At 64.9% G+C, this 15,387-nt stretch overlaps 1 protein-coding gene across 1 annotated transcript in view; it reads right to left on the bottom strand.

The window, feature by feature from the left end:
• MUC6 (mucin 6, oligomeric mucus/gel-forming) overlaps positions 1-15,387 on the bottom strand; it is a 34,637-nt gene that overhangs the window by 2,410 nt on the left and 16,840 nt on the right. The window contains exons 20-40 of the mRNA XM_074337102.1: positions 15,078-15,327; positions 14,936-14,988; positions 14,745-14,854; positions 14,208-14,359; positions 13,901-14,042; positions 13,702-13,812; positions 13,163-13,348; positions 12,852-13,091; positions 11,822-11,978; positions 11,470-11,613; positions 11,143-11,205; positions 10,640-10,672; positions 9,985-10,200; positions 9,154-9,346; positions 7,935-8,530; positions 7,431-7,595; positions 6,929-7,090; positions 6,084-6,587; positions 4,783-5,979; positions 1,869-4,565; positions 40-1,530 (exon numbers count right to left, since the gene is read on the bottom strand). Of these exons, the coding sequence (XP_074193203.1) occupies positions 40-1,530; positions 1,869-4,565; positions 4,783-5,979; positions 6,084-6,587; positions 6,929-7,090; positions 7,431-7,595; positions 7,935-8,530; positions 9,154-9,346; positions 9,985-10,200; positions 10,640-10,672; positions 11,143-11,205; positions 11,470-11,613; positions 11,822-11,978; positions 12,852-13,091; positions 13,163-13,348; positions 13,702-13,812; positions 13,901-14,042; positions 14,208-14,359; positions 14,745-14,854; positions 14,936-14,988; positions 15,078-15,327 (8,862 nt within the window). The remainder of the gene's footprint in view (positions 1-39; positions 1,531-1,868; positions 4,566-4,782; positions 5,980-6,083; positions 6,588-6,928; positions 7,091-7,430; positions 7,596-7,934; positions 8,531-9,153; positions 9,347-9,984; positions 10,201-10,639; positions 10,673-11,142; positions 11,206-11,469; positions 11,614-11,821; positions 11,979-12,851; positions 13,092-13,162; positions 13,349-13,701; positions 13,813-13,900; positions 14,043-14,207; positions 14,360-14,744; positions 14,855-14,935; positions 14,989-15,077; positions 15,328-15,387) is intronic.

Here is a 15,387-nt window from a genome sequence, read left to right as displayed (position 1 = left end):
CTGAGGGTCACTAGGGTGGGCTGTAGAGATGTCACTTACCGGGGGGTCTGGGCACAGATGTGATGAGAGTGGAGACAGCAGTGCCCCCAGTGGGGGATGAGGAGCTCCCCTGCGCCGTGATGGAGCTGGTCAGAAAAACAGTGCTCAGCAGCCCTGCGGTGCTAGGATGCCTGGTGGTGAGGTTGGTGGCTGGAGAACTCGGGATGGTGGTCGTACCCAGCGTGGATGACATGAGACTAGGCCCAGGAACGCGAGTGGTGAGAGGGGTGAATTGTATGGTGGAGGACTGGGAAAAGAGAGTGGTGGGTGCAGGGGTGCTGGCCGAGGTCCTCGGCGTGGACAGGAAGGCAGTGGGGCTTGGGGTGGGGCCATGAGAGGGAAGGGGAGACACAAGGACAGGGGAGGTGGTGGGCAGAGCAGAAGGGGGGGCAGTAGGGGAGAATGAAGGTGACTGGGAGGGCCAGAGAGAGCCGTGGGCTTGGGTGGTCTTGGTCCATGGCGTGGAAGTGTGCGAGGGCACCGTGCCTGTGACAGGGACGTGTGTCGATGGGGGAAGAGTGCCTGTTGGCCTCGCCGTGGACGTGGAAGTGTGGGCGTCTGGGCCGGTCGGGGTGATAACACGGTGAGACGTTGGAGTGACAGAGGAGGTGGCAGAGTGTGCGCCATGAGTGGAAAGAGTGCTGTGGGGTCGTGACGGGGTTGGGGCATTGTTGGTGGTCCGGGAGGATGTTCCCGTGGGCGGACGTGTGGTGTGGGACGTGGTAGACAGAGAAGCCGTGGGACCGGAGTGAGTGGTGAAGGGAGTGTGGGGTCCGGGGTGGCGGTGGCCGTGGCGCTGTGTGTCACGGGGTGCCTGTCCCTCTACTGGTGGGCTTGGGGAGATGGTGGTGCGTGGAGCCCATGTGGTCCCAGTGGGCTGGTGCTGATGGGGTGGCACGAAGGAGCTGGAGGTTTTGGCGGTGCTGGCGGAGCCGTGGGCTTGAGTGGTCTTGGTCCATGGCGTGGAAGTGTGGGAGGGCACCGTGCCTGTGACAGGGGCGTGTGTCGATGGGGAAGAGTGCCTGTTGGCCTCGCCGTGGGCGTGGAAGTGTGGGCGTCTGGGCGGTCGGGTGATAACACGGTGAGACGTTGGAGTGACAGAGGAGGTGGCAGAGTGTGCGCCATGAGTGGAAAGAGTGCTGTGGGGTCGTGACGGGGTTGGGGCATTGTTGGTGGTCCGGGAGGATGTTCCCGTGGGCGGACGTGCGGTGTGGGACGTGGTGGACAGAGAAGCCGTGGGGCCGGAGTGAGTGGTGAAGGGAGTGTGGGGTCCGGGGGTGGCGGTGGCCGTGGCGCTGTGTGTCACGGGGGTGCCTGTCCCTCTACTGGTGGGCTTGGGGGAGATGGTGGTGCGTGGAGCCCATGTGGTCCCCGAGTGGGCTGGTGCTGATGGGGGTGGCACGAAGGAGCTGGAGGTTTTGGCGGTGCTGGCGGAGCCGTGGGCTTGAGTGGTCTTGGTCCATGGCGTGGAAGTGTGGGAGGGCACCGTGCCTGTGACAGGGGCGTGTGTCGATGGGGAAGAGTGCCTGTTGGCCTCGCCGTGGGCGTGGAAGTGTGGGCGTCTGGGCCGGTCGGGGTGATAACACGGTGAGACGTTGGAGTGACAGAGGAGGTGGCAGAGTGTGCGCCATGAGTGGAAAGAGTGCTGTGGGGTCGTGGCGGGGTTGGGGCATTGTTGGTGGTCCGGGAGGATGTTCCGTGGGGGCGTGTGGTGTGGGACGTGGTGGACAGAGAAGCCGTGGGGCCGGAGTGAGTGGTGAAGGGAGTGTGGGGTCCGGGGGTGGCGGTGGCCGTGGCGCTGTGTGTCACGGGGGTGCCTGTCCCTCTACTGGTGGGCTTGGGGGAGATGGTGGTGCGTGGAGCCCATGTGGTCCCCGAGTGGGCTGGTGCTGATGGGGGTGGCACGAAGGAGCTGGAGGTTTTGGCGGTGCTGGCGGAGCCGTGGGCTTGAGTGGTCTTGGTCCATGGCGTGGAAGTGTGGGAGGGCACCGTGCCTGTGACAGGGACGTGTGTCGATGGGGGAAGAGTGCCTGTTGGCCTCGCCGTGGACGTGGAAGTGTGGGCGTCTGGGCCGGTCGGGGTGATAACACGGTGAGACGTTGGAGTGACAGAGGAGGTGGCAGAGTGTGCGCCATGAGTGGAAAGAGTGCTGTGGGGTCGTGTGGGGGTTGGGGCATTGTTGGTGGTCCGGGAGGATGTGCCCGTGGGCGGACGTGGGGTGTGGGAGGTGGTGGACAGAGAAGCCGTGGGGCCGGAGTGAGTGGTGAAGGGAGTGTGGGGTCCGGGGTGGCGGTGGCCGTGGCGCTGTGTGTCACGGGGTGCCTGTCCCTCTACTGGTGGGCTTGGGGAGATGGTGGTGCGTGGAGCCCATGTGGTCCCCGAGTGGGCTGGTGCTGATGGGGGTGGCACGAAGGAGCTGGAGGTTTTGGCGGTGCTGGCGGAGCCGTGGGCTTGAGTGGTCTTGGTCCATGGCGTGGAAGTGTGGGAGGGCACCGTGCCTGTGACAGGGACGTGTGTCGATGGGGGAAGAGTGCCTGTTGGCCTCGCCGTGGACGTGGAAGTGTGGGCGTCTGGGCCGGTCGGGGTGATAACACGGTGAGACGTTGGAGTGACAGAGGAGGTGGCAGAGTGTGCGCCATGAGTGGAAAGAGTGCTGTGGGGTCGTGACGGGGTTGGGGCATTGTTGGTGGTCCGGGAGGATGTTCCCGTGGGCGGACGTGCGGTGTGGGACGTGGTGGACAGAGAAGCCGTGGGGCCGGAGTGAGTGGTGAAGGGAGTGTGGGGTCCGGGGGTGGCGGTGGCCGTGGCGCTGTGTGTCACGGGGGTGCCTGTCCCTCTACTGGTGGGCTTGGGGGAGATGGTGGTGCGTGGAGCCCATGTGGTCCCCGAGTGGGCTGGTGCTGATGGGGTGGGCACGAAGGAGCTGGAGGTTTTGGCGGTGCTGGCGGAGCCGTGGGCTTGAGTGGTCTTGGTCCATGGCGTGGAAGTGTGGGAGGGCACCGTGCCTGTGACAGGGACGTGTGTCGATGGGGGAAGAGTGCCTGTTGGCCTCGCCGTGGACGTGGAAGTGTGGGCGTCTGGGCCGGTCGGGGTGATAACACGGTGAGACGTTGGAGTGACAGAGGAGGTGGCAGAGTGTGCGCCATGAGTGGAAAGAGTGCTGTGGGGTCGTGACGGGGTTGGGGCATTGTTGGTGGTCCGGGAGGATGTTCCCGTGGGCGGACGTGCGGTGTGGGACGTGGTGGACAGAGAAGCCGTGGGGCCGGAGTGAGTGGTGAAGGGAGTGTGGGGTCCGGGGGTGGCGGTGGCCGTGGCGCTGTGTGTCACGGGGGTGCCTGTCCCTCTACTGGTGGGCTTGGGGGAGATGGTGGTGCGTGGAGCCCATGTGGTCCCCGAGTGGGCTGGTGCTGATGGGGGTGGCACGAAGGAGCTGGAGGTTTTGGCGGTGCTGGCGGAGCCGTGGGCTTGAGTGGTCTTGGTCCATGGCGTGGAAGTGTGGGAGGGCACCGTGCCTGTGACAGGGACGTGTGTCGATGGGGGAAGAGTGCCTGTTGGCCTCGCCGTGGACGTGGAAGTGTGGGCGTCTGGGCCGGTCGGGGTGATAACACGGTGAGACGTTGGAGTGACAGAGGAGGTGGCAGAGTGTGCGCCATGAGTGGAAAGAGTGCTGTGGGGTCGTGACGGGGTTGGGGCATTGTTGGTGGTCCGGGAGGATGTTCCCGTGGGCGGACGTGTGGTGTGGGACGTGGTGGACAGAGAAGCCGTGGGGACGGAGTGAGTGGTGAAGGGCGTTTGGGGTCCGGGGATGGCGGTGGCTGTGGCGCTGTGTGTCACGGGGGTGCCTGTCCCTCTACTGGTGGGCTTGGGGGAGATGGTGGTGCGTGGAGCCCATGTGGTCCCCGAGTGGGCTGGTGCTGATGGGGGTGGCACGAAGGAGCTGGAGGTTTTGGCGGTGCTGGCGGAGCCGTGGGCTTGAGTGGTCTTGGTCCATGGCGTGGAAGTGTGGGAGGGCACCGTGCCTGTGACAGGGACGTGTGTCGATGGGGGAAGAGTGCCTGTTGGCCTCGCCGTGGACGTGGAAGTGTGGGCGTCTGGGCCGGTCGGGGTGATAACACGGTGAGACGTTGGAGTGACAGAGGAGGTGGCAGAGTGTGCGCCATGAGTGGAAAGAGTGCTGTGGGGTCGTGACGGGGTTGGGGCATTGTTGGTGGTCCGGGAGGATGTTCCCGTGGGCGGACGTGTGGTGTGGGACGTGGTGGACAGAGAAGCCGTGGGACCGGAGTGAGTGGTGAAGGGAGTGTGGGGTCCGGGGGTGGCGGTGGCCGTGGCGCTGTGTGTCACGGGGGTGCCTGTCCCTCTACTGGTGGGCTTGGGGGAGATGGTGGTGCGTGGAGCCCATGTGGTCCCCGAGTGGGCTGGTGCTGATGGGGGTGGCACGAAGGAGCTGGAGGTTTTGGCGGTGCTGGCGGAGCCGTGGGCTTGAGTGGTCTTGGTCCATGGCGTGGAAGTGTGGGAGGGCACCGTGCCTGTGACAGGGACGTGTGTCGATGGGGGAAGAGTGCCTGTTGGCCTCGCCGTGGACGTGGAAGTGTGGGCGTCTGGGCGGTCGGGTGATAACACGGTGAGACGTTGGAGTGACAGAGGAGGTGGCAGAGTGTGCGCCATGAGTGGAAAGAGTGCTGTGGGGTCGTGACGGGGTTGGGGCATTGTTGGTGGTCCGGGAGGATGTTCCCGTGGGCGGACGTGTGGTGTGGGACGTGGTGGACAGAGAAGCCGTGGGACCGGAGTGAGTGGTGAAGGGAGTGTGGGGTCCGGGGGTGGCGGTGGCCGTGGCGCTGTGTGTCACGGGGGTGCCTGTCCCTCTACTGGTGGGCTTGGGGGAGATGGTGGTGCGTGGAGCCCATGTGGTCCCCGAGTGGGCTGGTGCTGATGGGGGTGGCACGAAGGAGCTGGAGGTTTTGGCGGTGCTGGCGGAGCCGTGGGCTTGAGTGGTCTTGGTCCATGGCGTGGAAGTGTGGGAGGGCACCGTGCCTGTGACAGGGACGTGTGTCGATGGGGGAAGAGTGCCTGTTGGCCTCGCCGTGGACGTGGAAGTGTGGGCGTCTGGGCCGGTCGGGGTGATAACACGGTGAGACGTTGGAGTGACAGAGGAGGTGGCAGAGTGTGCGCCATGAGTGGAAAGAGTGCTGTGGGGTCGTGACGGGGTTGGGGCATTGTTGGTGGTCCGGGAGGATGTTCCCGTGGGCGGACGTGTGGTGTGGGACGTGGTGGACAGAGAAGCCGTGGGGCCGGAGTGAGTGGTGAAGGGAGTGTGGGGTCCGGGGGTGGCGGTGGCCGTGGCGCTGTGTGTCACGGGGGTGCCTGTCCCTCTACTGGTGGGCTTGGGGGAGATGGTGGTGCGTGGAGCCCATGTGGTCCCCGAGTGGGCTGGTGCTGATGGGGGTGGCACGAAGGAGCTGGAGGTTTTGGCGGTGCTGGCGGAGCCGTGGGCTTGAGTGGTCTTGGTCCATGGCGTGGAAGTCTGGGAGGGCACCGTGCCTGTGACAGGGACGTGTGTCGATGGGGGAAGAGTGCCTGTTGGCCTCGCCGTGGACGTGGAAGTGTGGGCGTCTGGGCCGGTCGGGGTGATAACACGGTGAGACGTTGGAGTGACAGAGGAGGTGGCAGAGTGTGCGCCATGAGTGGAAAGAGTGCTGTGGGGTCGTGACGGGGTTGGGGCATTGTTGGTGGTCCGGGAGGATGTTCCCGTGGGCGGACGTGTGGTGTGGGACGTGGTAGACAGAGAAGCCGTGGGACCGGAGTGAGTGGTGAAGGGAGTGTGGGGTCCGGGGGTGGCGGTGGCCGTGGCGCTGTGTGTCACGGGGGTGCCTGTCCCTCTACTGGTGGGCTTGGGGGAGATGGTGGTGCGTGGAGCCCATGTGGTCCCCGAGTGGGCTGGTGCTGATGGGGTGGCACGAAGGAGCTGGAGGTTTTGGCGGTGCTGGCGGAGCCGTGGGCTTGAGTGGTCTTGGTCCATGGCGTGGAAGTGTGGGAGGGCACCGTGCCTGTGACAGGGGCGTGTGTCGATGGGGAAGAGTGCCTGTTGGCCTCGCCGTGGGCGTGGAAGTGTGGGCGTCTGGGCGGTCGGGTGATAACACGGTGAGACGTTGGAGTGACAGAGGAGGTGGCAGAGTGTGCGCCATGAGTGGAAAGAGTGCTGTGGGGTCGTGACGGGGTTGGGGCATTGTTGGTGGTCCGGGAGGATGTTCCCGTGGGCGGACGTGTGGTGTGGGGCGTGGTGGACAGAGAAGCCGTGGGGACGGAGTGAGTGGTGAAGGGAGTGTGGGGTCCGGGGATGGCGGTGGCTGTGGCGCTGTGTGTCACGGGGGTGCCTGTCCCTCTACTGGTGGGCTTGGGGGAGATGGTGGTGCGTGGAGCCCATGTGGTCCCCGAGTGGGCTGGTGCTGATGGGGGTGGCACGAAGGAGCTGGAGGTTTTGGCGGTGCTGGCGGAGCCGTGGGCTTGAGTGGTCTTGGTCCATGGCGTGGAAGTGTGGGAGGGCACCGTGCCTGTGACAGGGGCGTGTGTCGATGGGGGAAGAGTGCCTGTTGGCCTCGCCGTGGGCGTGGAAGTGTGGGCGTCTGGGCGGGTGGGGGTGATAACACGGTGAGACGTTGGAGTGACAGAGGAGGTGGCAGAGTGTGCGCCATGAGTGGAAAGAGTGCTGTGGGGTCGTGACGGGGTTGGGGCATTGTTGGTGGTCCGGGAGGATGTTCCCGTGGGCGGACGTGTGGTGTGGGACGTGGTGGACAGAGAAGCCGTGGGGACGGAGTGAGTGGTGAAGGGAGTGTGGGGTCCGGGGTGGCGGTGGCTGTGGCGCTGTGTGTCACAGGGGTGCCTGTCCCTCTACTGGTGGGCTTGGGGAGATGGTGGTGCGTGGAGCCCATGTGGTCCCAGTGGGCTGGTGCTGATGGGGGTGGCACGAAGGAGCTGGAGGTTTTGGCGGTGCTGGCGGAGCCGTGGGCTTGAGTGGTCTTGGTCCATGGCGTGGAAGTGTGGGAGGGCACCGTGCCTGTGACAGGGGCGTGTGTCGATGGGGTAAGAGTGCCTGTTGGCCTCGCCGTGGTCGTGGAAGTGTGGGCGTCTGGGCGGTCGGGTGATAACACGGTGAGACGTTGGAGTGACAGAGGAGGTGGCAGAGTGTGCGCCATGAGTGGAAAGAGTGCTGTGGGGTCGTGACGGGGTTGGGGCATTGTTGGTGGTCCGGGAGGATGTTCCCGTGGGCGGACGTGTGGTGTGGGACGTGGTGGACAGAGAAGCCGTGGGGACGGAGTGAGTGGTGAAGGGCGTTTGGGGTCCGGGGATGGCGGTGGCTGTGGCGCTGTGTGTCACGGGGGTGCCTGTCCCTCTACTGGTGGGCTTGGGGGAGATGGTGGTGCGTGGAGCCCATGTGGTCCCCGAGTGGGCTGGTGCTGATGGGGGTGGCACGAAGGAGCTGGAGGTTTTGGCGGTGCTGGCGGAGCCGTGGGCTTGAGTGGTCTTGGTCCATGGCGTGGAAGTGTGGGAGGGCACCGTGCCTGTGACAGGGACGTGTGTCGATGGGGGAAGAGTGCCTGTTGGCCTCGCCGTGGACGTGGAAGTGTGGGCGTCTGGGCCGGTCGGGGTGATAACACGGTGAGACGTTGGAGTGACAGAGGAGGTGGCAGAGTGTGCGCCATGAGTGGAAAGAGTGCTGTGGGGTCGTGACGGGGTTGGGGCATTGTTGGTGGTCCGGGAGGATGTTCCCGTGGGCGGACGTGTGGTGTGGGACGTGGTGGACAGAGAAGCCGTGGGGCGGAGTGAGTGGTGAAGGGAGTGTGGGGTCCGGGGTGGCGGTGGCCGTGGCGCTGTGTGTCACGGGGTGCCTGTCCCTCTACTGGTGGGCTTGGGGAGATGGTGGTGCGTGGAGCCCATGTGGTCCCCGAGTGGGCTGGTGCTGATGGGGGTGGCACGAAGGAGCTGGAGGTTTTGGCGGTGCTGGCGGAGCCGTGGGCTTGAGTGGTCTTGGTCCATGGCGTGGAAGTGTGGGAGGGCACCGTGCCTGTGACAGGGACGTGTGTCGATGGGGGAAGAGTGCCTGTTGGCCTCGCCGTGGACGTGGAAGTGTGGGCGTCTGGGCCGGTCGGGGTGATAACACGGTGAGACGTTGGAGTGACAGAGGAGGTGGCAGAGTGTGCGCCATGAGTGGAAAGAGTGCTGTGGGGTCGTGACGGGGTTGGGGCATTGTTGGTGGTCCGGGAGGATGTTCCCGTGGGCGGACGTGCGGTGTGGGACGTGGTGGACAGAGAAGCCGTGGGGCCGGAGTGAGTGGTGAAGGGAGTGTGGGGTCCGGGGTTGGCGGTGGCAGGAGTCGTCTGTGGGCTGCTCAGCAGAGTGCTGCGACCTGACGTGTGTCCTGGGGATCCCGGTTGCTCCTGGTGTGTTGTCTCCTTTCCAAGCGGTGTCACTGGTGTCCAGGGGTGGGTAGATGATGCTGTGGGAAATGGTGCATGAGTCAAACCCTCTGTTGCTCACCCTGCCAGGTGGGTGACCAGTTTGTCACCCACTGTGACCTTTTGTCCCTTTCGCTCCAGCGTCACATGCACCTGATTACGAGTCCCCTGTGCCCCAGTTACTCTCCTCGTTGTCCCTCTCTTCTCCCTGTTGGTGGCCTCTCTCAGTGCAGCTTTCTGTGCATTTGGTCTTTTCCTCCCTTCTGTCCTACGTGGCACCCCACTGTACTCCCAGAGTGGCCATGTTTGCTGCCTGTCCACCCTTTTGGGTCTTTGGTGTGGGTTCCATCAGGGGATTTGGATGTTGTGGTGTAGCTTGCAGAGCTGGGCGTGGTACTTTGCATCAAGTGCCTTGGGGTTTCTGCTGTATCCTGGCGCCTGGGCCTACCTGGGCTGTGGGCTGCTATGGTAGGTGGGAGCTCAGGAGCTGTGGCCAGGAAGTTCAGAGAAGGGCACAGTTAGTTAGGTGGCTCAGGGCAGGCATTGCGGCAGGTTGCCCCCTTTTGGGGGGAGCCGTCCCTGCCTGCCATTGGGGTTGTTGGGCTGGGCATTGAGCCTGCGTGCTGTGGCGCCTCTGTGGGAACATGTGGTGGGGCATGCTTACTTTTGGGGGGTCCTGTGGAGGTTTCTGCGGTTGCTGAAGGTGACCGTGATGCTGTGGTGTGTGCTGTGGACCGAGCTGTGGATTGTGTGGCTGTGCCATGAGCAGGTGCTGTGGGCAGTGTCGTAGCCTGCGTCACTGTGGGTCCTGTGACCGTTGACCTGGGGGTGGCTGTGGGGCCCAGTGCCGATGTGGCCTGCGTGGTGACGGCGTTGGTGGTTCTGGGTGGCCCTGCAGAGAATGGCCCAGAGCATGCCCTCCAGCCCATCTGCCTTCTCCATGAGCTCCATTGAGTCCCCGGCCCTGCCCCCACACGTCCCGGGAGCCTGGCTGGCTCGGCACAGTGGACCCTCTGAGAGGGGCATGTGTCTTTCCCAGCTGACACTCATGTCCTGTGTCAACCAGCCTTGACTCGCGGAGCCTCAGTGGCATTTCCAGTGACCTCATTGTCCCTCCAGCTGCTATTGGTAGTAGAACACATGTCCTATCTCCTCATGGTCCCTGGGCCGTGGAAGGGGGTCCTGTGGTGTGTGGGGGTGGGTGGGCTGGTGAGGGGGTAGGCTGCATGGAGGACTGGCCTGTGCTGCCAGGGGGCTTTCACCCGGCTGGTCCTACATACTTTCCAGTAACACAGCTATCGGATAGCAAGGATGGCCACATCCTGTGACCAGCTGATCCTTAAAAACCCTTTCAGAGAAACCTAGCTCTGCTCCCTGGCACAGGGAGTTCTGTGCCTAAGAATCTACTCAGCAGAGAAGTGAGGCCCCCTGCCCCATAAGCCATGGAGCCCCTGGGGTCATGCGTGTGTGCCTGACACTGCAGTGTGGGCCTTACCTCCTGAGGAGACTGTCGCATCTGCCTGGGTGGCACCTGTCTGCGTGGAGGAGGGTGCAGTGGGTGTGGCTGTGGCAGTGGGTGTGGCCGTGGGTGTAAAGCCGATGGTTGGGGTTGCAGGTGTGGGCAGGGAGCCTGGTGAGGGTGCAGTGGAGCTGATCCCAGTGGCCTTGGGGGTAGTAGCCGTGGTGGGCCTGGTCGATGTGGAAGGCAAGCCTGAGTGGACAGATATGCCATTACTGTGGGGCACTCCCTTGGGAGGAGCCCTTTCTCTTGCTTGCTGGGCCCCCAAGCCATGCAGCACCCCCACCCCAGGTGGGCTGAATGGGAAGCACAGGGGCTGGACTGTGGCCTTCCTAGGGCCACGTGAGCTCCGTCAGCCCTGCTGTGACAGTGGCCATCTGGTGGGGACACCACAGGGCCAGCTGTTGGTCAGCCAGGAGGTGAGCTTTCACGCAGCACCCCGGTGCCTCCCTGGGCAGCACACGCTGCCCCCACAGTGCAGGGCAGCCCCAGGGAAGCTGCGGTGCCCTCCCTTCCCTGCTTCAACCCGCGGTCACAGACATGGCTGGGCTGATGGGCATCCAGGGGAGGGCCCGGGGGACGGCCCAGGGGAGCATTGCTTCACCTTGGCACCTAGTGTGCGTGCAATCACCTGTGGTGGGCGTGGGCGGCGTGGGCAGCAGACCTGCAACAGGAGGGGTGGTCAGGGCCGCACCCCCTACCCCCCAAGTCCTTCTGAAGCCTTCAGGTGTGTCCCCAGGGCCTGAGTCAGGTGCTTGCTGGAGACAGGGCCAGGGCGTGGAGCAATCACGGAGGCGGGGCCCTGCTCCTCTGTCCTACCTGCCATGTCATCCCTCCCAGCACTCCCCAGCCATGTGGGTGGCCTGGCAGGCAGGACACTGACCACCTTAGTGCAGCTCCCCAGTCCCCCATTACTGCATCCCCAAGTGGTCCCTGTGCTGCCACACACCCAGCAGGGATGGGGGCTTTTGAGTCAGCGTCTGGGGCAGGGGAGGCCTGGTCTTTTCCCTGTGTCTCTGCTGTCTGGGGGCTGGGGGCATTTCAGCACCCCACGGGCGCAGCCTGGGGAGTGCGGAGCTGGCCCTCGGTTTGTGTGGGACCTTGGTGGGTGTGGGGCCCGAGGACTGAGCTTACGGCAGGGCACGCATGTCCCCTTGTTCTGGTCGAAGTACTCATCCTGGGTGCAGTTGTAGCAGCCTGGGGCAGGGGCATGCAGAAAGCGGCCAGACGTCAGTGCCTCGAGCTGGAGGCCTCCCCTCTCTGTCTACAGCCAATGCTGACCTCTCCTCTGAACCCCAGACTCCCTGCATTGCCTCCCCACCCCTTGCTCCAGTTGTGGTCTGTACCCTCTGGGCTGCACCCCCCACACACCTTTCCCGCCCTTGGCCCTCAGGCCCCTCTCCACCAGCCTCGGAAGCCATCAGTTCCCTGGGCAGACCCGTCCCCGCTCCACAGCTGTACCTTCGATGTTGGTGACTGGGAGGCTCTGCAGCTGCTGCGGGCAGAGGCACGGCTGGTAGTGCCACGTGCAGTTGGCCTCCTGGGTGTACTGGAACTGGCCGTCACCAGCCTGCGTGTGGGTGTTGTAGAAGCCGCAGTAGATGGCTGGGAGGATGGGCACCTGTCAGGTGGCTCTGAGCCCGCCACAGAGCCCCTCGGCAGTGTACCAGGGAGCCTGAGGGTGGGCCTGCAACGGTCCCTCTGCAGGATCTCCCTGCGGGACACAGCCCACTGCCCGCCCCGGGAGGAGTGCTGCAGCCAGAGCAGCCCACGTGACCCCTCGGCCCCCAGTGGGTAGGAGGAGGGCACTCACGGCAAAAGTCGGGAGCCCTCCAGTCCACACAGATGCCCTTGTCCAGGCAGGCCTTGGCGTAGGCAGCCACGGTGTCGCACAGGCACTCGCAGTCCCCACCGGTGTCGCACCCGCACGTGTCGCGCACACAGGCCTCGTAGTAAGGCATGCGGTACACCTGTGGAGGCGGCCCTCAGTGCCCCTGCCCGGCCCACTGTCCGCGGGCCAGGAGCTGTTCTCACAGCTGGAGGCCAGGGCCCCACCGCTGTGCAACCCACCTGGCCGTGGCAGGAACCCAAGTGCCTATGGCGGGAACCCACCTGGCTGGGGTAAAAATCACCTGGTCGTGGCGGGAACCCACCTGGCTGTGGCAGGAACCCACCTGGCCGTGGCAGGAACCCACCTGGCTGTGGCGGGAACCCACCTGGCTGTGGCAGGAACCCACCTGGCTGTGGCAGGAACCCACCTGGCTGTGGCAGGAACCCACCTGGTCGTGGCAGGAACCCACCTGGCTGTGGCAGGAACCCAAGTGCCTATGGCGGGAACCCACCTGGCTGTGGCGGGAACCCACCTGGCTGTGGCAGGAACCCAAGTGCCTATGGCGGGAACCCACCTGGCTGTGGCAGGAACCCACCTGGCTGTGGCAGGAACCCAAGTGCCTATGGCGGGAACCCACCTGGCTGGGGTAAAAATCACCTGGTCGTGGCGGGAACCCACCTGGCTATGGCAGGAACCCACCTGGTCGTGGCAGGAACCCACCTGGCTGTGGCAGGAACCCAAGTGCCTATGGCGGGAACCCACCTGGCTGTGGCAGGAACCCACCTGGTCGTGGCGGGAACCCACCTGGCTATGGCAGGAACCCACCTGGTCGTGGCAGGAACCCACCTGGCTGTGGCAGGAACCCAAGTGCCTATGGCGGGAACCCACCTGGCTGTGGCAGGAACCCACCTGGCTGGGGTAAAAATCACCTGGCCGTGGCGGGAACCCACCTGGCTGTGGCAGGAACCCACCTGGCTGGGGTAAAAATCACCTGGCCGTGGCGGGAACCCACCTGGCTGTGGCAGGCTGCGAAGGTCTGACTGTTGATGATACCGCACTTGCGCTCAGCCCAGGCCCGGCGGAAGGCGTTGCGGCTGCAGGGGTCCAGTGCAAAGCCCACATCCCCGCACAGCGGACTCTCCTTCCATGAGTTCACGAACTCCAGCTCACTGGACGCCACGTACTTGCTGCGTGTCTCAAAGTCGTCCTTCATGTTGCCGTTGTAGTTGCCACACAAGCCGCACAGGGCGTCCTGCGGGGGGCAGTGTCAGGTGGGTAGCGCTGCCCCACACCCCAGGCGGCCAGGCAGGAGCGGCACGTTACCTGGGAGGCACGAGCCATCTTGATGAAGACGGTCATGTGCTTGTTCCAGACGAGGGTCAGGTTGTAGCTGCTGCCGATGGTCACGTCCAGCACCAGGTGCAAGGAGCCGGCCTTCACCCGGAAGCGCACGTGGGGGTTCGCCCCGCTGACTGTGTAGTTCCTATCGGCCAGCACGATGGATAGGCCCTGTGGGGCAGGCCCGTCACGGGGCTGTGCGCACCCAGCTACCTCCCCGCCCACGCTCTCCCAGCAGGGTGGACCGAGTCCCTGAAGAGTGTGTGTGGCCAGTGCCTGCTGGCGGCCTGCCCTCTGGAGCCACCGTAGGCGGAACGTTCCAGAACATCATGGACACTGCCGAGGGCTGAGTCAGGCTTCTGGAAGGACCCCGTCTCCCCGGGCTGTCCAACTCCGGGAGACACTGCTGCCCGTCGTGTGGGTCAGGAGACCAGAGCAGGGGACAGTGAGCAGCAGGTGGCACAGAGGGGTGGGGACCTGGGCTTGGTGGCTGAGGTGGGGGGACACCCGCCTGCCCCACTCACCCCCAGGGAAAGCCTGATGGCTCGGGAGCAGGTGACGCCCGACTTCCCGCACACAACGTTCTCCGTCAGGATCTTGAAAGTGGGCTGCGAGTCATTGGCACCGCAGCCGTCCTGTGGGGAGGGGGTGCTGAAGTGGATGCCCCCAGGGCCTCACCGTGTCCCCACCAGGGCCTCACCGTGTCCCCCCTTAAGGCCTCACCGTGGCCAGGATGTATTCGCAGTTGCCATCGAACACAAACCGCTGCCCGTCGAAGGTGACCATGTGTCCTTCCCCATAGAGGGTGCAGGTGGACGAGCAGTGGACACTCTGCTGACATGTCCACTTGCCCCTCGAGCAGGTGCTGGGGGAGGAGCAGGCCATTCTGGGGTTTCGGGGAGACCCGGCACACATGCACCCCCGCATGAGGCTGACCTGCATGGAGTTGGTGGGGGACCCCCTACCACCCCCAGAGAGCCTGAGGACATCCCCTGGCCACCTGGGTCTCCAGGGCGGGGCTGCGGCTTACCAAGTCTGACAGTCTGTGTGGAGCTCGGCGCCCCGGGGGTAGGACACCCCTGCAAACTCGCACGGGCACTCCTCAGGGGGCACGCACTGCCCACTGGCGTTCTCATAGAGCCCCTCAGCACAGACGCAGCCTGGCTCGCACTTGGTGGGCACCTGCAGGGGGGAGGGTCAGCAGCGCCTAGGAGGGGCCCCCAGCTCTCCTCCCAGACCCCCTCCCTGCATCCACCCTGCTCTGGGCCTTTCTCTTAGCAAACCCGCCCCTCCCTTAGGGAAGGTTCCAGAGGGCCTTCTGTGTCACTACTGGGCTGTTGTGTCCCCTCCTCACTCTCCCCAAGCTGAGGGGCCCCACCCAGCCCGACTGGCCACACCCTTCCCGGGGAACAGCCCCGGAGACGCAGAGCTTGGCCTGCCTTCCCTGGGGGCTTTTGTGCACATCATCTCACGGCCCCGTGGGAGGCTCCAGGTGTCCACTACAGGAACATCCACCACAAGTTGCCCGGTGGGGAAGCCCTCTAGGGAGCACTCGCCCCAGCCTTACGCAGGGGGTGCCGGTGGCCAGCATCTGGCACGTGGGGGCACAGGCTGCCCCAAACTTGTTCTCCGAGGACTGGCTGCAGGACTGGAATGTCTTGGGTGCTGAGCAGGTTGCTGCAGGAAAGGGGCACGGGTGAGGTGGGTGGGGGGCAGCACACCGCCACCCAGGCCCACCGTCTTGGCCGCATTACGTACCCAGGAGCATCTGTGGCTGCCCCCGGCAGCTTAGCCGCCCGTTGATGCAGTAGCTGCAAGAGAGACCGTGTAAGTGGGCTGGCCCTGGGGCAGGGGCTGCAGGCCAGAGTGGGGGGGGCCCACCCGGGACCCCATCACATACCAGATGACGCCATTGACCAGGGCGGACTGGTTGGCCAGGATGAACCTGTGGTTGTCCAGGAGGCAGGGGCACTGGGCCTTGTGCACACACTCCGTCTTGTGGTTCAGGTAGGTGCCCTCAGGGCAGTTGCAGCCATCCACAGGGACAGCGCTGGGGTGGCACTCAGCTGTGTGGTCAGACAGTGAGAAGCATGTGCGGTTGCAGGCCTGGCTGTTGTCGCTGAATGTCCGGTTGCCAGTGCAGGGGATGGCTGTGGGGGAACAGGAGTCAGACCCTCAGGGATGGCCGGGCAGGGTCAGGGCTCTGGGCC

This window comes from Rhinolophus sinicus, linkage group LG06 (genome assembly GCF_036562045.2).
Source record: "Rhinolophus sinicus isolate RSC01 linkage group LG06, ASM3656204v1, whole genome shotgun sequence".
NCBI classification, from domain to species: domain Eukaryota; kingdom Metazoa; phylum Chordata; class Mammalia; order Chiroptera; family Rhinolophidae; genus Rhinolophus; species Rhinolophus sinicus.
The sequence above is the reverse complement of the archived record's forward strand: the minus strand, read 5'-3'. Positions and strand labels throughout refer to the sequence as shown.